The sequence below is a fragment of the Camelina sativa genome, chromosome 18, assembly GCF_030686135.1.
Source record: "Camelina sativa cultivar CO46 ecotype springtype chromosome 18, ASM3068613v1".
In the NCBI taxonomy this organism is placed as follows: domain Eukaryota; kingdom Viridiplantae; phylum Streptophyta; class Magnoliopsida; order Brassicales; family Brassicaceae; genus Camelina; species Camelina sativa.
This window is the reverse complement of record NC_141897.1, coordinates 19616514-19637926: the sequence shown is the minus strand read 5'-3', so window position 1 is coordinate 19637926 and position 21413 is coordinate 19616514. Positions and strand designations below refer to the sequence as shown.

The window sequence follows — 21413 nt, the reverse complement described above, 5'->3', positions numbered from 1 at the left end:
GCTAATTAAATTACTTCAGTCTTGGAGAGTTCCAGATGGTTAACCTTCTTTAATAAACTCAAGTTGTGTGTCCGGTTCATGTTAACCGGAGTGGTACATCAGCAATAAAACTAAACCGAACCGAATTTAAGGTAGGTCAATAAATTAAAGCGCACGATACATTTTTGAAAAAAAAGTGAGTTTGGTCGGTTCTCATACAATACGCGTGTCATCGTATTATTCGTTTGGCTTTATGAAGGAGAAAAGCTAAACAACCACGTGGAGAAATCGTAGATGTCGACGCGTGAGTGAGTAAGAGAGAAAAAATGCGTTTGTCCCTAGATTTAATGAGAACCAATCGATGTGTCATTAGAGACTGTGTGAAAAGAGAAGAGAAGCCATTGAAACGTTTTCGTTTATACATTCTCATTTTCTTCTTCTCGATCTTTCTCTCTCTCTCTCTGAAGTTTCTCATTGGTTAGAAAAAGGTTCCCACTTTCTTCATTTTTGATTTTATCTTTTGTTCTTCGTTTTCAGATTCCTTCTTTGCATGTTCGTGTGTATGATTCGATCTCTATCCTTTTTTTAGTCATCGTTTCACTAATTTGGTTTATGGTTTCGGATAATAAAATTTTAGTAATGTGTATATGTTTTTGGTGAATGAGTTAAGATGTTAATCTTTGGGATCTGATGTCAAAGTTTTGAACTTTATGTGAAACGTGTGTTGGAGACGTTTGGATTCAGTTGGTTGTGGTTTTGTTTCAGGTGTGATTTGGAATTATCGTAATGGCGTACGAGGAAGACTTTAAGCAAACTTCTGAAGCCAAATATGATTGTCTTTTGTTTGGTAAGAAAAAAGGACGATTTTTTTAGGATTTGGATTTTGAATATTAGTTTGGTGTATTGCAATTTTGGTGGTTGAGATTTGGGTTTAAAGTTTTAACCTTTTCTGATTAATAATAATTGTTTTTGGTTTGACTATAATCAAACAGATATAGATGATACTCTTTACCCTCTCAGTTCTGGTTTGGCTATGCAAGTGAAAACGAACATTCAAGGTCAAGTCTGTTCGCTTTCTCTTATTAGTTGTTCTTCTTTGGAAGATTGCTTGCTCTTGTTATAGCGTATAACTTAACGTTTGGTTGTTGTTGTTTAGAGTATATGACTCAGAAACTTGGTATTGAAGAAGCTAATGTCCAAGAACTGTGCCTCGCGCTTTATAAAATTTATGGAACTACTATGGCTGGTCTCAAGGTATCTTTTATATCTTTCTTAACCACACTGTAACATTCTTCCATATCATTCAATCTTGTTATTTAATATTCGTTTCTGATGTTGATTCTTTTAGGCTGTGGGTTATGACTTTGACTACGATGATTTTCACAGGTACCAAACTTAACCTGTCTTATATATTTGCTTTACATGTCTTTGTTAGGTGTTTTTGGAACTTGAGCTATCTCCTTTGTTTTACAGTTTTGTTCATGGGAGATTGCCATACTCAACACTGAAGCCTGACCCAATTTTGAGGAATATTATTCTTAGCTTGCCTATCCGCAAAGTTGTATGTGTTTTGCTCCTTGATGCTAAGCTCTTAAATGTGGTTTCTGAGTAGTTTCTTATCTGATCGTCCATTGTTTTTATTCTTTCCATAGGTTTTCACGAATGCAGACAAGGCTCATGCAGCCAAGATCATTGCCAGGCTAGGCCTAGAGGGCTGCTTCGAAAAAGTCATATCTTTCGAGACTCTGAACCCCATCAACAAAACTGAAACTCCTCATGATACCAAAACTAGAGAAATCTTCGACATAATCAGTTACATGGCAAATCCTGACCCCAAAGTCGAACTTCCAAAGACACCAGTTATATGCAAACCATCTGAAGGAGCATTCGAACAGGTTTTCAAGATGGCCAACATCAATCCTAAGAAGACAGTAAGAACTTATCAAATTATTAACTGCTTTTGTTTATCTATCTAAACCAATTCATCACTGAAGCTTAATAAGTTGCAAATATCTTGGGGTTTTTTTCAGTTGTTCTTTGATGACAGTATCCGCAACATACAAACTGGGAAACGCGTTGGTCTCCACACCGTATGGGTAAGTAAAAGAAGCAGATACAAACAAGTTTAAAACAACACTTGTCAATCTCAAAACTCACTCACTTTTATAAAAAACTTATTAGGTTGGGACCTCACACAGAGAGGAAGGAGTAGATATGGCATTGGAGCATATTCACAACATTCGTGAAGCTCTTCCTGAACTATGGGAAGCTGTTGAGGAAAAAGGCGAGGAGCTTAGAACCAGGCAAAAGGTCGCCATTGAAACCATTGCTTAAACAAGCATTCACTTGCATGCACTTCACAGCAAATAGTAAAAACAAAATAGCGTGAAAAACTACTGAACTATTCACTCCTTTAAGAGTAAAAATATTGCAACTGGGGGGAAATGTGAGTACTGAGTAGTAATGAAAACAAACTTACTTTATTGAACAATTGCAACATTTGGGTTTAATCTCTTTTACAAAGCAAAGTACATGACTGTCATCATAAAATCTTTTTATCTTTCAGTTGCCGCTCTTCTTTTCCTTTGCTCCGATACAGTAGAATCTGACTCATAATAGTTCCATTAGTGATGATAGCGATAAAGAAACTTATAAACATACTAAGTGGAGCTTTCGCCTGATAGCTGGTGAAAACTCTCGCCAAAGCTCCACCGAAGTTCATGAAACAAGTCAAGAAACTAAGTTGTCCAGTGCTTTTGTTTATGAAGTTCTTCCAAATCTGAGGGATTCTTGCAGAGAGAAAAATCAAATGCTTAGAAGCATAAAGAGCTTCGAATAGCAAAGGATCAATCTTACCAGCCAACACAGTTGGTGCTAAAGCAAAGTAAAGAAGCGATCTGACCCAAGTTGCTACAGAGAGAGGTCGAGAGAAGTAATAGATACAGCCCACCAAGATCAAAGCTTGGATCAAAAGAAAAGCTAATTCACCAAAAGCTGAAAAGGGAAGTTTTTTGTAAAGACAATAAGCAAGTGAGATTGTGTAACCAACCACTTCGAGCTCAAATGCTACAACGCTTAAACCTTTTACACTCTTGTTGTCCACGATTTTCATTATCTACAAACAAAAGTCCAATTCAATTTACAGAAATTAACAACAAATTTGGGAAATAGGCTTAAAAAATCCAATCTTTGATTGATTGATTGAGTTAACTAACTAACCTGTGGAAGCTTGACGGTCATTGAACCAGCGACGACGAAGTAACCGAGCAGCTTAGAGATGAGAGGAAGAAGACAATCTTTCGCCGGAAACTCACCGTTCCGGAGAGAACCCATCGCGCAGCTCAGATCAATCCCAAGATAATCCATCGTTGGTTCTCTCCTGAAGAGTTGGGCTTCGTTGACTTTGTTTGTTCAGCTGTCGACTGTTTGATTGGTCATCATTATCTCATATGCTTCAGTTCAGACAAGATCGAATCAAATATATATACACCCAAAAAGACTAAACCAATGTAATCTTGGTTTGGTAATTAAAATATTTCAATTTGGTACGGTTTGAATCGGTTAGGTTTTTATCAGTTAGACCTAAAAATCTGTTTTTTTTTTTGGTTGGGGCGGAGCTTCAAATCGGAAATCGAAACCTAAAAAACGACAACACTCGAGCTATATCCTCTTCTCCGGTACCGGGAATCTCGTGTTGGTGAAACAATGGCGAAGAGAGAGATTAGTAGCACTCTGAAAAATCTAAAGGTACTGTCTTTTAATTTTTTCTTCTTTCTTTCTAGTTAGTAGTAGCTTTAGATATGTAACATGACTGCGCTTTATCTTCCGTCTCCTCAACCTTGAAATTGAAGGAACTAACTGGATGATTTAGAATGGGTTTGGTCTTTATTTCGTATATTCGAGCTTAAAATTTGAATTTTTTGCTCTATTTTGCTGGGATTTTGATTTTTAGGGTCTGTGTTGACTTGCATCTATAATTTGAATTAATAACCTTTTAGCACTGAGCTTAGCACTAGTTATAGCATTGGTTTGGGACTAAAGTTGCAATTTTTTTCACTGAAGAAATTGCATTAATTATGTAGAATTCGAGTTGAGTAATCTGGTTTTTATAATTGAGAGACAAGATACGTGTTGTTGTTTCCATATGACAATCATGTTGGTTTATGTACAAAGAATGATTGATGCTCTTTGGCTATAGTTTATGCAAAGGTCTGCTCTGAAATTAGAGAAGAAGAAGGTTGATGAAGAGCCTAATGGGGATTTTCCTTCCCTCGGCACTGTTGCAAAGAAGTGGTACCGTTTCTTTTTTGTTGTCATTTTAATGTTTTGTTTACATCAGATTGCTGGGAATGAGGACATTGTATATGTGTTGTCTACTGTTCTTGTTTTTGGGATCTTGATTGATTACTTCAACCGTCTAGTCACTTTCAGTTAGCCTGTGTTCATGATACTTGACAATATTTCAATAGTTTTGTTAGTTGTCAGTATCTGCTGTTATGCGTTTGGTAATGTTCTCTAATGTGTGATTTGTTTTTCGATGCAGTGTGGTCATAACAGACTGGGATCCTCAGCCGGGTGCATTGTCAGGACGCATGTCATTTCAGTCTTTCAATCCCTCTATCGAGGTTAGTGCGTGTGTCTCGCTGTGGCCTGGAAGAATTTGCGATTGATGTTCTTCCCTTTCTGCTTTCTGAAATAAAACTGTTCTCTCCTTAGAAATTGAATGAAGAGGCAGTAAACGGTGGAAAAACAGATGCTTCTCCCACAAGCTCTAGCAGTAATGGAGGAAAAATGTCTTTTAGGTCTGTACTCTTCAGTCTTCGCTTCTATAATCCTTTTGGTTCTCAACAAAATTAGTTTACCGGATAGTATGCGTACAACAGAACAATGCTGTCTAACTGATCATCTTATTTTGAGACAAATGAAGTCGTTATTGATAGCCATTAGCCGTAGAATTTATCACCTATTCACCTATCATTTGGTTCATTTCTGATTTTGCTTCTCTTTAAAGTTTTAAACTGTAAATAGTCAAAATGTATCCTCTTTCAGTGAACCGGAGAGTTCGAAGGTTCAGCCAAGTCGGGAAACAAATGGTGACTTGAAAAGAAAACAGTCTGAGGTAGTCTCTGAGGAACGAAACCGTCCAAACAAGTCCCCAAGAAGCAGTGACAACCCATCACCGAGCAATAAAAGAGGCAATGGTTTCAAGAAACCGAAGAGCAAGAAAGTGGACTGGAGCGTTTTGAAGCCACCGAAACCTCAATCCAAATAGAGTTTAAATTAGCTAACTTCAGCAACCTATATTATCCATTAGTTATCAGTTCATATGTGCTAGTAGATCATATGTTGCGCTGTCTGTATCATCATTCACGTGGTGTTGCAACCCGTTTGATATAAATTATAGCCAAAAGTTTTGAATTTTCTATTTGGGTGTTGTATGCTTGTGGTAGCTCCTTATTATCTATGATGAAGAACAGTTTTTTTATCTTTTCAAGAAGGTTTGAATCCAATATGTTCTTGCAGAAAAAAGAAATGCATTCGACTCATGGGATCAAACATATTCCACAATACTATTGGGAGACAAAAATGAAGCAATAGAGAAGTAACATTTTCAGATGCTTACATGATTATATGTCAACTTCTCTGCAGGTTTCCAACAAGAAAAAGCATAAATGACTCTTCCCTTCCATCCCTGAAGCATCCAGTTATTATCACTATCGATCACAAAATCTCTATGGTAACGTTTTCTCACTATTTCCTTAGCCTCCTTCATGATTTGTTTGCTTATTGTTGCTGGCTTAAACCCTGCTCTCAAAATCCTAACTCTCCATTGCTTGTAGGTTTCAGGCCTCGCAAAACGCTCAGCACCTTCGCAGGAAATCACACTCATCGCGTCTCTCACAAGTAACTCTTTCTCCAACAGTGCCCTGTTTTTGTATTCATCCTCTGCTTGTATTGTGGTGTCAAACATGTCAAAGAGTGAAGAGAAATGAAAAAGCGCTTCTCGGAACCTCGTCATGAAGAATGGAGAGTTGTACATGCCATTAATCTCTGCAAACACAAAGAGGTCAGGATTGATATCTCTGAATAGCTTCAGAACCGTGTCTCTTGGAGAGTCCAGTGACACAGTCTCATCCGGGGTGTATTGCAACCTATGAATGCAATTGACAACAGTTGTCTCTCCTGGATTGATCACAATTTCATCAAGACTGATGCTTTCCCATTTCTTGGCTATGAAGTTGAACTCGAACGGGACATTGAACTTATCGCAGAACCTTTTCAATCTTCGACCAGTCTCTTCGACCCGGTCTGAAGGACGGAAACCTGATTGTGGCAGCTCGATTCCAGTCACACGGAGCTTTGGTGGTCCTCCCGGTCTTTTAGACAGGGCTAGTAAAAGACAAGGCCATTGAAAGCCATAGAGAACGCCAAAATCAACTATATGAAGCGTAGTTGCTTTCAAAGCAAGCTCGTAGATTGACTTGTTTGCTGCAAAGTAATCCGTTACATAGATGGGACAAGTATGAACAAAGAGCTTGTACGCTTTCAAGATGTCCACCATGGATGTGGTGCTAGAAGGAAACGGAGTAGAGACAGGTGGTGCTATGTTTCCAGTAATACGTGCCTCAAGCGCATCTGCAAAGTAAAAAGCAAGTCTTTGTGTCCCATCTCCACTGCTAGAAGAGTGTGATCTTATCTCCATGAGTTTCTCTGCAGCTCTTCTCTGGTCAAAGCTCGCTACAGCTTGTGCACATTGCGTCAAGAGACTCCGAAGATCAACTGAATTAGGTTTTTGCGTTTTGGATCTGTTAGATGAACCTTTAGCTCTCCCTACTCTGTTTGGTTGTTGACTCTGTTGTTTCGTTATTGATGATTCATCTTCTTCTTGGTTCGCTTTGCATACCAACAACACATGCTCGAACTTAACTGCTAACTCCTCCATCTCCGAGACAAAAATCGCAGGCTGTTTGTTTCTCCGGTTAGTCTCGAGATCATCTTCTTCATCATCCCGATGACGATACTTTCTATGTGATTCTCCGTTCGAAACCAGCGCTGCTGAATCTGCTGAAGTCGTTGTTGTGCTGATAGAAGTGAAAAATGGGTCGTCACCGGAGGAGGAACTAGTGGTATGATCAGATTCTGGAGATTGCTGCTGAAGTATCTCGTAGAAAGATCTCTCAGCGGCTTGTAAAGCCAAATTGTCACGAGATTCGCCGACGAAATCTTCTTCGTCCATCAACATGTCATTGATGTACTTAAGAACAGGGGAGTTATCCAAACACACAGATGGAGGTGAATCGTTTGGTGAAGAAGACTGAGTCTGAGGCTCGTGGAAACTGGGGAAGAGATTGGTCCCAGATTCGAGATTGTTGTTTCTGGGTTTGCAACAAGACCCAGATCCGTTCTCAAATCTGAACCCATCAACTGAAACTTGAAGCAGAGCGTCCATGTTAACTAACACACTGAGGATGGTGATGGTGATGATGAAGACAAAGAAACAGAGTTTGAAAGTTGAAAGCTTTTTGTCAAAGTTTTATTTTTATTTTATTTTTTTCTAAGGAAGAGAAGAAAGCGGTGCGAAGTTTCATGTGAACACAGTTGAGACTCGAGAAAGAGAGCTTTAAATGGTTCTTTTTGGGGAAAGAACAATGGAACTTTCGAGGAAACTACTTTAGCAGCCACAAATAGTGGATCAAGTTAATTAAAACATTACATATATATTTAAATAAAAAAGAGGTTAGTTAATTTAGTGTCGGATCTATCTGCAACTACTTCTTTAGGTTTTTTGGAGTTTGATTATTATCTTTTTATCTTCTTCCCTCTTGCATTTGCTTGGTCGTGACTAAAAGTCAGTAACCTTTTTACTCTGTTTTGGGAATTATTTTTTTATAATAAGAAAAAGTCATCGAATGGTGTTAAAATTCTAACAACTAATGACCATATGAATTTGCTCTTGTGGTGTTTTAGTGTTAAAATTATATTCTGTTTAGAATCGTCCATACGAATCTACGATCAGCTAAGAAGCAGATACTGCAATTTTTAACCAAATATGATAAAGAAATATTATTCTTTGATTCTTTTCTAGCAACACTGCTTAAATCGGATTGCTTTTTATCTGATTGGTGTACAAAAGAACTTGGAATAATAAGCCTTTTTGGTAATTATTGTCTTTTTATAATGAAATATTAGTATATAAAGTAATTAAAGGATAAAAATCTTGATGTACAAGGAATTTGACAAATATTTTGGGTGAAGGGAACGTGGATACCAAGCCTAAACATTGTTTCTTATTACTATTATTCTATTATTTGTCGGCAGTAACAAAATCATTTCATATCTTTGACTCTGTCTACATTTTTTCTTGACCAGTCAGAGTTCAAAAGACGACGCAATTAGATTCCTTAATACGGTCATGACATATATAAATAAAAATTAGTATTTCTTAATAATATGATAATAAGTGAATCAATCCCTCAATTGGTGGTATAGAGTTTTGTGAATACTGAGAAAATAATAATTACTGAGTTTAAATATATTTTTTCCTTTGACTAAAAAGATATTATTCAATTTTAAACCAATAACAATTCAAAATTTTAAATATTTTCAATGATTATTTTTTGAAATTTACAAAACATTAATCTTTGTAAGACAAAAAAATATCTCAAAATATCAATCATTATAAGACAGAATGAGTATTATTAGTCAATGCCTCAATAGAAAGGTGAAAGGAGGTAGATAGATGAATTGAATATTCATGGTGAATGCGACTTTGTTAGTCTAACTTCATCTTATCTCAGCTTCTACCTTAATTAAAGTGTATGTTTATTTTAATTACACTGTAATTAAAAACCGTGAATAATCAATCTCTCTAATATCTCTGAAACAATCTTAGACTATTTTCTCCATACCAAGTGTAACCTTATTAAGAAGCAACACTAAATATTGTTTGGGACCATTTCCTAAACTTCCAAATGCCTTATTTGTCTAATTAACAATTTGGATAATGTCTTATGCACGTATATCAAATAACTCTTTTCCTTAATCTGCGACCGAAGTGTAAACAACACATCTTTGCTTAATGTTGTTATGTTACTATTATTAATCATTTGACTGAGTTTTTGTTCTATCGGTTTTGTAATGATAATCTTTTGTTGACCCTCCTAAAGAACATAATCTTCTACGTGCGTGATATACACCGTCCAATCATTAAACTTCAATCTGAATGAGTTAAGGTATCTCACGGTCGAGAGCGCGTGGGCTATGTCCTTACTATCATGATTATATCTACTGATACTATTGTTAATTACTTTTGATTATTCAACATGATTTTAGTTTAGTTGTTAACCTGATGCAGTATCGTTCAATGATTTGTTCTTTACTTAATGGCGTCTCAATTAGTTTACACGAAAATAATTGATTAAAAGACGTCATTACTGACGACGATAGCAAATAAAAATTGGGTCTATCAATGGGCCTTATATAGCCCAAAAGAGTCCAAATCACACAAACTTGTAATCGATAGTCATTAAGATGACCATAGGAGAATAAGAGGCTTTCCTTCAGTACTACACTCTTTGACTTGATCTAATACCACTTCTTGAATCTTCTTCTCTACTTCCTCCATAGCTTCACCTGCATCGATTACCTATACATCACCACAAACATATTCAAGGTTTTAGTTTTTCTCATTCTGAATCTCTAATCTAACTCTGAAGAGTATCAAAACAAAGAGTCTTCTTAATGCATTCATTCCTTCACCTTCCATGAAGAATCGCGGAGGGTTTGATAAAAGTCTGCGACCTTTTTCTGAAACTCAACTCGCTCGTACCTCTCGTCTCCATATCCACCCCTCTCAGCAGCTCTTTCAGGTGAAATGTCAAGGTAAAGTACAGAATCTGGAGCCAGTAATCCTATTTCCGGGGCTTTACACCAATCAATACTAAGACCTTTAGCTGATGAGAATGCTACACCAGAATATGAGTAACGATCAACGATGAGCGTTGTTCCTGTTCTAAGCTTTTCCTCCATCAATGATCTGCAAAAGGTCACACAATTTTATTAGTCTTCTTACTAAGAAGCAGAACATAAAGAAAAGGAACCTAATAAGATAGCTAAAAAGATAAGAAGAACCTTTTCTCCCATCGATTGGCGCTGAAAAGGAGATGAATTGTGCGATCATCTAACTGAGACTTATTAGAGAGATATGCGGATATCATCTGACCAACACTGGTTTCTCTATCGGGAAATCTCCAGAGCTCGGTCGGATGTCCTAAACCTTTCAAGAAAGCGAGAAGCTTAGCGCATTGTGTAGATTTCCCGCTGCGGTCAAGACCTTCAAGAACTATCAATGCTCCTCTTGGCTTTACACTACTTTCGGTTGTGAGACCAGAGGATAAGTTACGACCAATCTCCATCCGAACTGATGAACGCTTGAGAGACTGCACGGGATAGTTCAAGGATCGTGGTACTGCTAAAGCTCTGAAACTTCTAGAAACTAACACACAGAAGGTATTAGATAAAAGGATTGCAAACAGTAAACGATCTCATATACAAAATTAGAGCAAAACTATGTTCAAATTCACAAAATCCATAAGGTTAATGATCTAAAGTTCATTTCTTTATTCAGCATAATTGGCTTTGTAACCTTTTTCGAGTTCACTGAGCTAACACAAATCAACATACTCGAAGAAGCAAAAACATTACAAAGGTAAAGTTTTTTTTAAGTTTAGTTAACTTACAAAGTTGAACACTTGAAAACAAGCAGATCCGTTTCATGCCCTTATCAGCTAAAAACCTTGGAGTGAGGTCAAAAAATTCAGGTACTGAAACACACTTCGTAAACCCCAAATTAAGTGAGAAATCGTTGGAGATGTATATCCAGAGAGCATCAGAATATGTCTTGAGGACATGTATTAAAAAAACACACATTCACAAAGTAAAAGAGGCGGTGGGTAGAATTGGGACTCACCTAGAACCAACATCAACAAGGTCGGTCGCCGGATTCGCTGGGTGGAGAAGAAGAAGTCGACGGCGTGAAGGAAGAAGAAATCGACAAAAGGAGGGTTTAGAGAGAGAGAGAGAGAGAGAGAGAGAGAGAGTATACAACAAACACAGTTCAAACCCTTCAAGTGACTCGGAGGGTTTCTTCTAGATCAAGTACTGACCGGTTTGCTGTTTTCCCGGTTCAGAAAAAGAGAATGGTTTTGGTTAAAAAATCTGAACTTGGGAATCAGACTACTGTAGGTGTAGATACTCTTCCATCTAAATGGATGTACGTGGTAGCTTTCAATAACTTGATTACTCGAGTATTTAAATCCCTCCTCCACTAACTGACTTATTTCATGTATTACACATTTGCGCTCAACCAATTTACAAACCTATACGTTGAAGAAGAGTGGGAATAATAAAAAAAAGTCCTAGATGAAATATATAAAGAGAATGAGAATGTGACAAAAGATGTACAAACTGATCCCTCTAAAAGCCCTAAACTGGTCAGATAAACCTTATTCCAGTTAAAAAACTTTACATTGAGAAAGTTTACAAGAAATAGAAAAAAAAAACAAAGTTAAAGAAACAAGTAAAAAGACCAAATCTTTGCATCTATGTCAGAATCTTACATATCATCAACACTAGTAATACACAAAGGAGAGACGACCTCCAGGCTGCACCAAGTTTCAATTCAGAAGCAGCATACCCTCTGTCTGAGATGGTGTCTCCTGCTGCTGTTTGTTCACATTCTGCTGCAGCTGCATTTGTTGCTGTGTCCAGTAGCCATGGGCATTCAAGACTCGGTCTAGAAGTTCCTGCGGCACTGGCTCTCCTCTTCTCTGTTGTGGAGATATCTTAGCCGTGTGGACCAGCGTTTTCCATTTATCCTGCACAAAACCAAACTCTGATTTATTGGACCTAATCATGTGATTTTTGGTTCAGCAATTGCAAAACTACATATTGCAAACCTTGAGATCAACGTAGGTGCGGTGGTCTGCATCCTCAAAAGCACGAACCTTAACATCTCGCCACCTGCAGATTTCTCCCAACTTTTAATCATCATCTTCTACTAATAACAATCACAAAAAAATGCCAACACTATGATCTGTATTAGTGTTTTTTACCTTCCAGTACCGAGTTTCTCAACTGCTTGAACAAGTGCTTCTACCTCAGTAACTGAGAAAGGTCGACGGATTCTGCGCTGTGCAGCCTGCTGCTGCTGCTGCTGCTGCTGTTCACTTTTTTTAGGTTTACGACAAAGTGGTCCAGGAGACAAGTCAGTGAGCGCCTCAGGAATCATAGCTTTCAAATCTTCTGTCATGTTATTATTGCCCAATGGGTCAGATGGGAATAATGCTGCGTCATGATAGTCAGATCCCAACACATTGTCCAAGTTAGCAGCTTGGCACACAGGTAGCACCTCCTCATAAGCATGTCCCGATGGGTGACTGGAAAACAAAATAAGAACTTAAGCCACAAAAGATTTGAGTTATTAAACACATTGGCAGCTTTGAGTGGTGAATAGAATTCTGAACCTAGTTAACAGTTGAGGCATTTCTGAGCTGGGTTCAAGGCTGAAATCAAGTGAATCCAACTGGGTATTATCCTGAGAGATCCCAGTCTGATGAAGGGTTTTGTTATCATCTCGGACTTTTTTCCCTTGAACCATCAGACCAACTCGGTGTCCATCGCTCAGTAAAGTGCTCACTGCTTCCATCACCATTCTCTGCAGAAGCCAAAGGACCAAAAGATGTTAGTTTCTTAATAGGAGACAAAAGGACAAGAAAATGAAGAGCTGGGTAATGTTGTTACCTTCAAGGAGCCAACGGTAGCATCTTCTGGAATCTCTATAAATAGCTCAGGCACCCTGAACGACTTGATCCGTAGTTTCACTGAAATATCCATTCTCAAGTTAGCTTCTCTGCTCTCATAAAGAAATAAAGTCGACAAAGAATACAAATGAGACTCTATAGTTACCATGGGCGTCGCTTGACACAAAAGATGTACCATGGCCTTTCATCGAAGATACCTTTCTGCTGCCTAAAAAATTAAATTTACACAATCTCATTACAACAACAACAACAAAAAGAAGCTACAAGAACTAGACAGAGGATTACAAGAAAAAAGTCTCTTTACCTCTATGCATCTTAGTGCGCAAACGGTAATCATCAGTCATGGAATCAGATATGTGGTCAAAGTATTTCCTCTTCTTAATAGGATAGCTCTTCTGATGTTGCGAGTAATAATTTCTCCACGGTTTCGTATCTGCAACACCAAAAGCATGCCATCATCAAAACAAAAACCAATCATCAGTGTTATTAAACAAGAGAAACAGACGGTCAACTACCTGCATGTCTTGAACTTCCTTTCCAATGTCTAGAAGCCAATATCTTCCTGATTCGTCTGTCCCCTATACGCGGCACAGTCCTAGGTGAATTTTTAGTAACACGAGGGCGAATGTACCCAGAAAAGTTTTCATCATCATCTCTACTAAACAAATTTACATCATCCCGAACGCCATGGGAAGCACAGTTCCCAATAGATGGCACTTCGGTTCTACTACTACTACCACCTAAACTAACTACAACATTAGGCCTCGCATCCAGAACTACAGCATCGCCATCTATACCCGGTTTTACATCTTCACTGAAGTTGCCGACTTGAAAAGCATCACTACCACCACCACCACCACCACCAGAGTAACTAAAACCCTCTGCCTCATCCTCTACTTTGCCATTAATCACAGAACTGAATCCACAGGGGCTTAAAGATCCCTGATAAGAATTAACCTGGGATAATAAAGCTACTGGTGGCATTAGAGGTGTATCTTCCTCAGGGAACTCCATCTTTACGCTATTCTGTGTAACTAGACGATGATCTTCAATCAGTTTGTCGACAGACATGAGAGAACTCCCGCTCTCAAATGACAAGTGTCCAGCTACAGTGGCCAACAAATCAATGGCACACATGTTATCATCTTCACTTACTACAGTCTTCTCGATACTGCGCCTCTTCTGGCCAAAAAGACGAAATGAAAAGTAAGTAATCATATAAACCGATAATAAGGTAAGAGTGGTAAGGTAAGAGGCAAAAAAAAATTACTCGGGCGGATCTAGGTGCTCTTGCATTGGGAGGTAAGAGGGAGTCTTTGTATCCAAATTGTTCTACACACTTATGCGACACCATTTCTCAGAATGCATAACACGATGATGTGATTTTGGCACACAGAAAGATGTTTTGTTGATCAATGGCTTATTATCAACAAAACCAACCAACGAAATCCTTTAAAAGTGTAATTCGCAACCTGTAGAAATCAACAAAAATGAGATAAAATTAGCATATGAAAATACAAAAAAAAACAATAGGGTTTTGTCTCTGAAATTATCAAAAAAAAAAAGGAAGGATTTTGAAGGGTTTTGGGTCAAGCCCATTTGAAAAAAAAAAACTTAAACCATCCTAAAACCCTAATCGAGATAAGATCTAGAAATCGAGAGTCAAAACATTCATTTCCAAATATTTCTACAGATTAAAAAACCCTAAACCCTAAATAAATAAATAAATAAATAAATTGAAGTGATGGTACAAAAACTTGGATCTCAAAAAAATCAAAAGGACCACCAGATCACGGGTTTGCATAAAGGGTTCTAAATCTCAGATCGGGATTTCACAGATCGATGAATACGATTCTCCTCATGTAACAACAAAGCGAAGAAAAAAAGAAAAAAAAAACGAATTGTTACGTAATTACATAAGACGAAGAAATCAAGATTTAGGAAATTTTCAGACCAAAATTCTCATGAAAAAAAAAAAACGAAAATTCTCAGACGAATGACTCAAAAATTGTCTCACCTTAGAAAATCTCAAACCTTGAATATTCCGGCGAATAACACGGCAATTGCGAGATCGGGAAAAAAGAAAAAAAAAGGACAAAAACGCAAAGGAAGGGGACTCACACACCAAACAACACCCCCTTTTTTCTTCTTCCTTGTGTTATTCCCAAGAAAGTGACGTTTTTTTTTTTTTTATTAACTTGTTTGAAACGCTACCCACACGATGCGATCTTCTCTCTCACCACCACAACCAAAAAAAAACTAATCTCTCTCTCTCTCTGAAACGCCTCAAAAACCCTTAACAAAGACGACCACGTTTTTTTTGTTGTTGTTGCTTAAACCCTTTTTAGTCTATATTGACCTTTTTCCCCCTTACCGGATCTACCGGTTATACTCTTTTCTTTTCACCGGCTATTATCGGTTGACACACACACACATATACAGAGAGACCAGGTAAGACGCCACGCTTTTACATTTGCTTGTACTCCCTAAGATCTCACCACGTGGCGTAGATGTGTTTCATCACATGATTCTCGAATCTACCCAATCACAATATTACATGTCAAAAAACCAGAACTAATTATTAAAAAAAAAGAGATTATGCAATTACTATTTTATTTGCACAATCAAAGTTAATCTAAAATTCTTACTTTATACTTATATCTTTTAAGATGGAAGAAGATAACACATTCATTTTGTTTTACCAAGAATATATATATTTCTACTCATTAAAGTTTAAATTACTAGATAATATAAGAGGAGTTAGAAGGAGATAATTAAGTTTGGTCTAAAAGAATAATTAATGGATTCTACATATTATAAAATCTAATAGTACAATTAAGGTTAGTGTATATACGACATTCTGTCACGTGGCAGGTTGATCTACCTTTTTAGACTATAGCTTATATTTTTTTTATGGTTTGTGTGATAAGAGTTAACTATATAGCTTATCTTAATATTTATATCATTTCTAACCCAAAATTATAAAACTTATACTCATCTTTTCTTATCTATAATGGACCCAACAACAAAAAAGTTAATTAGTTTAATCCTGCGTGAATTAAGTAAACCGTAAAAAAAAATTAAAATGTCGAAGAATTAACGGCGTTGTGTATTATACTGTAAACGGCGTTAAGTTCAGAGATAAGAAAGTTTTTTTGGTGGGTTGCTAGTGGGCCCCTGAACCTAACTTGTGGGCTCATTCCTATGACAGTGATCATTAATGTGTGAGAGAGAGAGAGAGAGTGGCTAAACTCAAAATTATACTTTGTTTATGTTAAGTTGTTTAACTATAAACGTTAAACATAAATAGCATCAACCAGTTTTTTAATGTTCATTGGTCCTTTTGTTCCCTTTTGAAAAAAAAAAAAAAATCAGAACAATTGCTTAAATTTGATTTACACATTCTTTATTTTTGGAATAATAGTACATGTTTTTTATGTGGACACTGACCGGAATTTCAGAAACTATATGTATATCAGTATATGATAAGATATTTTTTGGTTTGTTACAATTTTTTTTTTTTAATGTATATACCTTTAGCTGAATAGTGAATAGTGATGTCTCTTTGATAAAATTTCGAAACCACCAACCCTTTTATCCTTCGAAAGGATAAGATGATGATATATAAGATATTTTATTTTCTCTTTTTCTTTTGGGGAAAAAAATTAAACGCTTTAACATGATCGATGGAAATCTATTGGTCAGTCTATTTAGAATAATGATTTCTTCACGGAATAAATACAACAATTTTTTTATATACTTCCTATTGGTTATTCTGATATTAAAATTGGGCATCGATCGAAAATCCAATACTAGGAATATTATTAATTTGGAGTTTTGTAGTTAACCGAATCTTTTTTATATATATATATATATTTAGTATGAATTGGTGGATTCAACATTTAGATCAAGCCAAGGCTTATGTTATAATTGTCAAGTACAGAAACCAAACTCGTGTGGGTTACAAAAACGTATCGTATAACTATAGTTTATCCATGACGTCTTTGAACTTAAAGCCTTTATTGAAAATACATATATGTGATTATCATTGAAACCTAACAAGAACCTCGTCATTGCTCTTATTCCCTCATTCATGTACTCCCTCCGATCCTAATTAATTATATTTTTTATATATATATTTGTGTTATATTTTATATATATATATTTTGTTATCTTAAATTTTTAGTAATTTGTGTTAATTTAGTTAAGGTTATATTAGTAATTTAATTAGTATTCTCATATTGAAAAAAGAGAACGACACTTAATAAGAAAATGAAAATCATTCCTACAACAACACTTAATTAGGATCGGAGGGAGTATTATATTCTGTTCTTACGTCCATCAAAATTGATTTGTTATTTTTTTGCTTATACATAAATTGAAGATAAACACATCTGACGTATGAAGCAAAAAGAGAAAAAGGTTAGAAAAAACTTTAGGAGACATAGGTTGACGTATAAGAGATGATTCATAACTCTTCAAATATGGTATGCCTTCACAAGGCGCCTCACACTTTCTTGTCCAAATTTAATAGCCACTGAAATAAATGAATATGACACGGAACAAATTATTATTTATTGTGTAATCAGTTACTACTCATTAATTCACTTTTATTGTAGTATTTATGTATACTGAGAAAAATAACGATTCACATTTATCAAAATTATTCTCGTCTCCATGCTCATAGTTGTTCGTCATATTAACTAAAATATCTTCACAATTAAAGATCGCATCTAAAATCTTTATGACGAAGTTGACACTACATATGTATATATGGTGGTATAATTAATAAAAAAACACTGTTTCGACGTAACCACTAGTGATTGTTTGAACATTATGTTATTCAATAAAAGCAAATACTCCTTTCATCATCAATATATTCCAAAATTAGCATCTTTCAAAATTGCATACACATATTTTTTTATTGATTATTAAAACTAAAAAACAGTAAAAAGGAAGAGATAAGTAAAGGTGGACAAAAGAGATGGTGTATGTAAAGTAAAGATCACATATCTGATATCTCTATTATTAACATAACAAACATAATTTCTTCTGATCGAAGTAGAAAACAAAGATACAATCGAGTCAGAAACACAAATCTTATGTTTTATCACTCAAAACACAATCTAATCAGATCTTTCACCCTGAAACAAAGTTAAAAACGACATGGAACTCACTATAGAGATAAAATATTAACCTTATAAGAGTTACCTCATTCGGTTGATATATTACCATACTGCCAAGGATTAAACTCGATCGATTTGAGGTCCGTTTCATTGGAGGCACTGGTAGAGCTCCCTGCTGTGTCTCGGTGTTCCGTGTACTTCCCGTTGTATTGGTATACTTCAATATCTCCCCACGGAGTAGATGTGATCTCATCCGTTAGATCGAACCATCTTGGAGTGAACTTCTGTCCCTTTGCCTCTCGGGTCCTCTTTTCAGCCCTTTGTCTCTCCTCAAGGCTGAGATAAACAGACAGCACGTAGAACCTCATGAGCATAACATTGATGTTTTCTATAATCTAACACGCAATCATTCTCAAGGTATCTTTCCTAGTTTGAAAAATATGATCAGTTTTGGCCAATGCAGGTGTTGAATGTCGTGGATCATGTACTTGTTCCATGCTGGAGATAAATGCTGTGGGAATAACGGGAAGTAAAAAGACTTAACATTGTGACAAAGAAGGAAGAAAAGATGAAGAAACCTGTGCTTCTCTGCACCAGCTTTAGAAAGGTCGCCCTGCTCAAGAGCATATCTATCAGGACGGAGACGTGAGTCTGAAGCCAAGAGCTTAGCAGGCGCAGTGTCGAAGCTGTTTATCTTGTGAGCAAAGTGAGTGTACTGAAATTTGTCGTTTTTGGGGACATCAGCCAAATGCCACACCTGAAGAAAGCAAGAAAAGGATAAGTGAATGCTAAAGACCCAAACAGTGTTGGTCAATATCCCAAGCTTGCAAAGTATTATCACACAGAACCTAGCAAAGTCCAGTAAAAAAGAAAAGAAACGACATACCTCTTTCAGCTCTGTGCCTGGAAGGGGTTCCCCCTCGGCATCACAAGGTTGGTAGCTCATTTTCTCATTCCATTTTCCTGTCATCATGATTTTAGGTTCTTCAGCTGCGCTGTAAACGTAGCCATCAACTTCATAGCGGCCAGAACTGAAATCAAGGTAGCAAATACCAATCAATAAGCATGTCAAGATTACAGGACAAGACAGAATGAACAGAGTATTACGAAATAATAAGATAAAGCAATGTCTTGTCAATTACCCAAACCATCCACATGGCTGAAAATAAAGTACTACTTTGTCTCCAGTGGTTAAATTAGTCATGATCATTTCCCCAGGTGAGTCAACCCAGGTTCGTCCAAATATTAAATTGTGAATCTTAGTTGGAGGCGGGACCAAATCCAGAACCACACCAGCTTTTTTGAGGGTTACACGCGTTCTGCAAGCCAATAGACCGACTGCATGAGCTTAGATGAAAATATGAGTCATACTATATACTAGCACAGTGGTTACACAACAATCTCTTGTATCTCTTTCGTTAAAACATTATGGTCAGATTCCTCCGTGTCATCGCAGACAGAAGTCAACGCACTATGAAAAGGAAAGAGTACATGCAGCAAACAGTTTCTTCCTAAATGAAGAGGGCCTTTACCAAAGTGAGAGAGAGAAGTAGATCATAGATAAGAGAAAACTTACCTTCCAACAGGGTAAACATCAACAGAGTTACCCAAAAGTTTAGTTTTCAACTTCGATACGATGTCGTAAGTGAAGTGCTCGTTCTCTGCGTGACCAGCACTCATTGGGGGATGATGGCTAACCTGAAATAACAAAGTAACTTATTATAATGAATCAAAATAGACAACTTCTTGTGAATTAGTCATTCTCAAATATGCGAATAACAATGAAGTGTATAGCTGTACCTGCTCAGAAAGAAAAGAAATTCCACCATAGTTGGCCATCTCATATGTCTCCCCAAGAATAGGATTGAAAGGCTTCCAAGTTCGTTGGAAGGCAAAGTAAACAGATATAGCCCATGATGCTGAATAAAAATTCACATACAACCACAAGAAAAAGCAAAACTCTTAACTTACAAGTTACAAAGTAGGAAGTCAATACGAGTTTTTAGTGTAAATACTTACAGGCATATACTAAACGTACGTATGGATCCTCGCATTCATCTGCTTGATCCAACAAGTGGGAATACTCCAGTATCTGTGAGAGATTTGCAAATGTTGTACAGTACACACAACAAAACTTACAAAGACAAGAGAATTCGATATAACACTAACCTCAGCCATCTTCTGGAGCATAGTCATTGGCTCAAATATAACAACAGGAAGAGTCACCATTGACGTAATATCCGAACCTATATATTTCTGCATCATCTTCCAGTAACTATCTCGTTCCTATTAAGCACAAAAGATAAGTTTCTCTCCAGGTAAGTAAAGTAAACATGAGGAACTTAAGGAGAAGAATCAAGACACCATTGGCAATCACTTTACCTCGTCCTTCCACCTTCCTTTCTGAGCTTCCTCTTCTGCATCTTCCTTGCCACCTTCTGGATTAATGACCTCAACTCCTTCATTACTTGGTGGTAACCTGAAAAGAAATTGCATCGAACAAGCCATTAGCAAAAACCAATCAAAACGATCTTCAGAGTACTATATAACACAGAAATGATTGAAACTAGGCCATAGCCTATAAAAAAAAGTTAACAAACTTTGATCTGTTCTGTTGAATGACTTGTGAAGAATTAATAATAGAAATATTCATGTTTGTAATATAAAATTCAACAAAAAAAAGAAACACCTGAAGAATCATCTTATAGCAATCACACCAAGATTCGATAACACAAAACTAAAGAATAAAATACAGAGTACTACACAATCACAGATACAGAGTATTACACAAATCACAACGCAAAGCTTTCATCTTTACACATAAAAACAAGAGCTTTCAAGTGAGATTCAGATTAGATAAGAAACAAGAGTAAGTTCAAAAAGAAACTGACCCGTCGACGGATCTCGAGGACATGGCGCTACCGAACATGGAGAAGCCAGAAGTCATGGCGGCGAAGAAGCCCTTGTTCTCGTTCTTCTTTGGACTCCCCATATTTTTCAAAAACGGATCGCTGTGAAAAAAACCCTTATTGAGTAATCTCAGAGAATTTTTCGATCAAGCGTCTTCTTCAATCAATTCAATTCAGAGAGACAAGTCTCGGAGAAGCTTCCACAGGGAGGGAGACTAAACAAAAGAACAAGAAATAGGTTCGATCTGTAGTTTCTATAAATATGGAGGACTTATACTATAAATTCTTATAAGTAATTTTAATTAGAGAATATCAATCAAAAGATAACTTATTTAATCGAGGCTCTTTGCACATAATAATGTTGTATATAATTTTGTAACTATAGATTAAAATTACAACACGACGACTTATACAAACCAAAAACTATATTAATAATAACATTAAGCTAAATGAATCATAGTTGACCAGTCAAATTTTTCCAGGAAAAAAAAAAAAAAAAAATCAAAAGTTGATTCAAAACAAATTCTTGTTTAAGGAACATATGATAAATTGCGATATTTTGAGGGATCAGATCCAAA

At 36.5% G+C, this 21413-nt stretch overlaps 6 protein-coding genes and 1 pseudogene across 17 annotated transcripts; 2 read left to right on the top strand and 5 right to left on the bottom strand.

The window, feature by feature from the left end:
- Positions 1–275: 275 nt before the first annotated feature.
- Positions 276–2529, top strand: LOC104762061 (uncharacterized protein C24B11.05). Of its 3 annotated transcripts, none has more exons than XM_087499726.1 (9): positions 276–456; positions 745–826; positions 972–1037; positions 1136–1233; positions 1328–1365; positions 1453–1540; positions 1632–1910; positions 2010–2075; positions 2161–2529. In XM_087499726.1, the coding sequence occupies exons 2-9, from the start codon at positions 766–768 to the stop codon at positions 2311–2313; spliced, it is 849 nt and encodes a 282-aa protein (XP_087355852.1). In that variant the 5' UTR covers positions 276–456; positions 745–765; the 3' UTR covers positions 2314–2529. The 3 variants fall into 3 exon arrangements, with proteins under 3 accessions (XP_087355852.1, XP_010483578.2, XP_019095510.2); XM_010485276.3 differs by having other exon boundaries at positions 279–467; XM_019239965.2 differs by having other exon boundaries at positions 351–539.
- LOC104762064 (mannose-P-dolichol utilization defect 1 protein homolog 1) lies at positions 2441–3451 on the bottom strand. The gene is made up of 2 exons (XM_010485277.3): positions 3199–3451; positions 2441–3094 (listed from the first exon to the last, which is right to left on the bottom strand). The coding sequence occupies exons 1-2, from the start codon at positions 3343–3345 to the stop codon at positions 2522–2524; spliced, it is 720 nt and encodes a 239-aa protein (XP_010483579.1). The 5' UTR covers positions 3346–3451; the 3' UTR covers positions 2441–2521.
- Positions 3452–3488: 37 nt separating this feature from the next.
- On the top strand, positions 3489–5489 carry LOC104762060 (uncharacterized). The gene is made up of 5 exons (XM_010485275.3): positions 3489–3726; positions 4178–4272; positions 4523–4604; positions 4696–4781; positions 5029–5489. The coding sequence occupies exons 1-5, from the start codon at positions 3685–3687 to the stop codon at positions 5249–5251; spliced, it is 528 nt and encodes a 175-aa protein (XP_010483577.2). The 5' UTR covers positions 3489–3684; the 3' UTR covers positions 5252–5489.
- A 6-nt stretch (positions 5490–5495) lies between these two features.
- On the bottom strand, positions 5496–7668 carry LOC104762059 (scarecrow-like protein 11 pseudogene; annotated as a pseudogene). The gene has a single exon (XR_015589130.1). The product of XR_015589130.1 is annotated as a scarecrow-like protein 11 pseudogene (transcript).
- A 1666-nt stretch (positions 7669–9334) lies between these two features.
- On the bottom strand, positions 9335–11221 carry LOC104762058 (thymidylate kinase). Of its 8 annotated transcripts, none has more exons than XM_010485269.2 (5): positions 10949–11161; positions 10719–10812; positions 10111–10474; positions 9739–10015; positions 9335–9625 (listed from the first exon to the last, which is right to left on the bottom strand). In XM_010485269.2, the coding sequence occupies exons 2-5, from the start codon at positions 10753–10755 to the stop codon at positions 9506–9508; spliced, it is 798 nt and encodes a 265-aa protein (XP_010483571.1). In that variant the 5' UTR covers positions 10756–10812; positions 10949–11161; the 3' UTR covers positions 9335–9505. The 8 variants fall into 8 exon arrangements, with proteins under 8 accessions (XP_010483571.1, XP_010483570.1, XP_010483574.1 ...); XM_010485268.3 differs by having other exon boundaries at positions 10719–10802; positions 10949–11110; XM_010485272.3 differs by having other exon boundaries at positions 10719–10774; positions 10949–11107.
- A 160-nt stretch (positions 11222–11381) lies between these two features.
- LOC104762057 (telomere repeat-binding protein 1) lies at positions 11382–15582 on the bottom strand. Of its 2 annotated transcripts, none has more exons than XM_010485265.3 (10): positions 14818–15582; positions 14071–14272; positions 13316–13982; positions 13105–13233; positions 12946–13008; positions 12781–12860; positions 12504–12694; positions 12093–12416; positions 11937–12000; positions 11382–11855 (listed from the first exon to the last, which is right to left on the bottom strand). In XM_010485265.3, exons 2-10 carry the CDS (start codon positions 14152–14154, stop codon positions 11655–11657), a joined length of 1803 nt encoding a protein of 600 aa, XP_010483567.1. In that variant the 5' UTR covers positions 14155–14272; positions 14818–15582; the 3' UTR covers positions 11382–11654. The 2 variants fall into 2 exon arrangements, with proteins under 2 accessions (XP_010483567.1, XP_010483568.1); XM_010485266.3 differs by having other exon boundaries at positions 13316–13979; positions 14818–15240.
- Positions 15583–17794: 2212 nt separating this feature from the next.
- LOC104762056 (oxysterol-binding protein-related protein 3C) lies at positions 17795–21239 on the bottom strand. The gene is made up of 10 exons (XM_087499721.1): positions 20818–21239; positions 20309–20405; positions 20096–20212; positions 19946–20018; positions 19727–19845; positions 19503–19624; positions 19069–19245; positions 18813–18957; positions 18505–18683; positions 17795–18262 (listed from the first exon to the last, which is right to left on the bottom strand). The coding sequence occupies exons 1-10, from the start codon at positions 20916–20918 to the stop codon at positions 18013–18015; spliced, it is 1380 nt and encodes a 459-aa protein (XP_087355847.1). The 5' UTR covers positions 20919–21239; the 3' UTR covers positions 17795–18012.
- Between the last annotated feature and the right edge of the window lie 174 nt (positions 21240–21413).

Coding starts and splice junctions, on each gene's coding strand:
- LOC104762061 (XM_087499726.1), top strand. CDS start 766: ATGGCGTACGAGGAAGACTTTAAGCAAACTTCTGAAGCCAAATATGAT. Junction 827..971: donor ATATGATTGTCTTTTGTTTG/GTAAGAAAAAAG, acceptor ATAATCAAACAG/ATATAGATGATACTCTTTAC. Junction 1,038..1,135: donor AGTGAAAACGAACATTCAAG/GTCAAGTCTGTT, acceptor GTTGTTGTTTAG/AGTATATGACTCAGAAACTT.
- LOC104762064 (XM_010485277.3), bottom strand. CDS start 3,345: ATGGATTATCTTGGGATTGATCTGAGCTGCGCGATGGGTTCTCTCCGG. Junction 3,095..3,198: donor TGACCGTCAAGCTTCCACAG/GTTAGTTAGTTA, acceptor TTTTGTTTGTAG/ATAATGAAAATCGTGGACAA.
- LOC104762060 (XM_010485275.3), top strand. CDS start 3,685: ATGGCGAAGAGAGAGATTAGTAGCACTCTGAAAAATCTAAAG. Junction 3,727..4,177: donor GCACTCTGAAAAATCTAAAG/GTACTGTCTTTT, acceptor CTTTGGCTATAG/TTTATGCAAAGGTCTGCTCT. Junction 4,273..4,522: donor GGCACTGTTGCAAAGAAGTG/GTACCGTTTCTT, acceptor TTTTCGATGCAG/TGTGGTCATAACAGACTGGG.
- LOC104762058 (XM_010485268.3), bottom strand. Junction 10,016..10,110: donor GCCAATCGATGGGAGAAAAG/GTTCTTCTTATC, acceptor GACCTTTTGCAG/ATCATTGATGGAGGAAAAGC. Junction 9,626..9,738: donor TCCGCGATTCTTCATGGAAG/GTGAAGGAATGA, acceptor GGTGATGTATAG/GTAATCGATGCAGGTGAAGC.
- LOC104762057 (XM_010485265.3), bottom strand. CDS start 14,154: ATGGTGTCGCATAAGTGTGTAGAACAATTTGGATACAAAGACTCCCTC. Junction 13,983..14,070: donor GAGCACCTAGATCCGCCCGA/GTAATTTTTTTT, acceptor CTTTTTGGCCAG/AAGAGGCGCAGTATCGAGAA. Junction 13,234..13,315: donor AGGAAGTTCAAGACATGCAG/GTAGTTGACCGT, acceptor TTGGTGTTGCAG/ATACGAAACCGTGGAGAAAT.
- LOC104762056 (XM_087499721.1), bottom strand. CDS start 20,918: ATGGGGAGTCCAAAGAAGAACGAGAACAAGGGCTTCTTCGCCGCCATG. Junction 20,213..20,308: donor AAGGAAGGTGGAAGGACGAG/GTAAAGTGATTG, acceptor TGTGCTTAATAG/GAACGAGATAGTTACTGGAA. Junction 20,019..20,095: donor TGCTCCAGAAGATGGCTGAG/GTTAGTGTTATA, acceptor AATCTCTCACAG/ATACTGGAGTATTCCCACTT.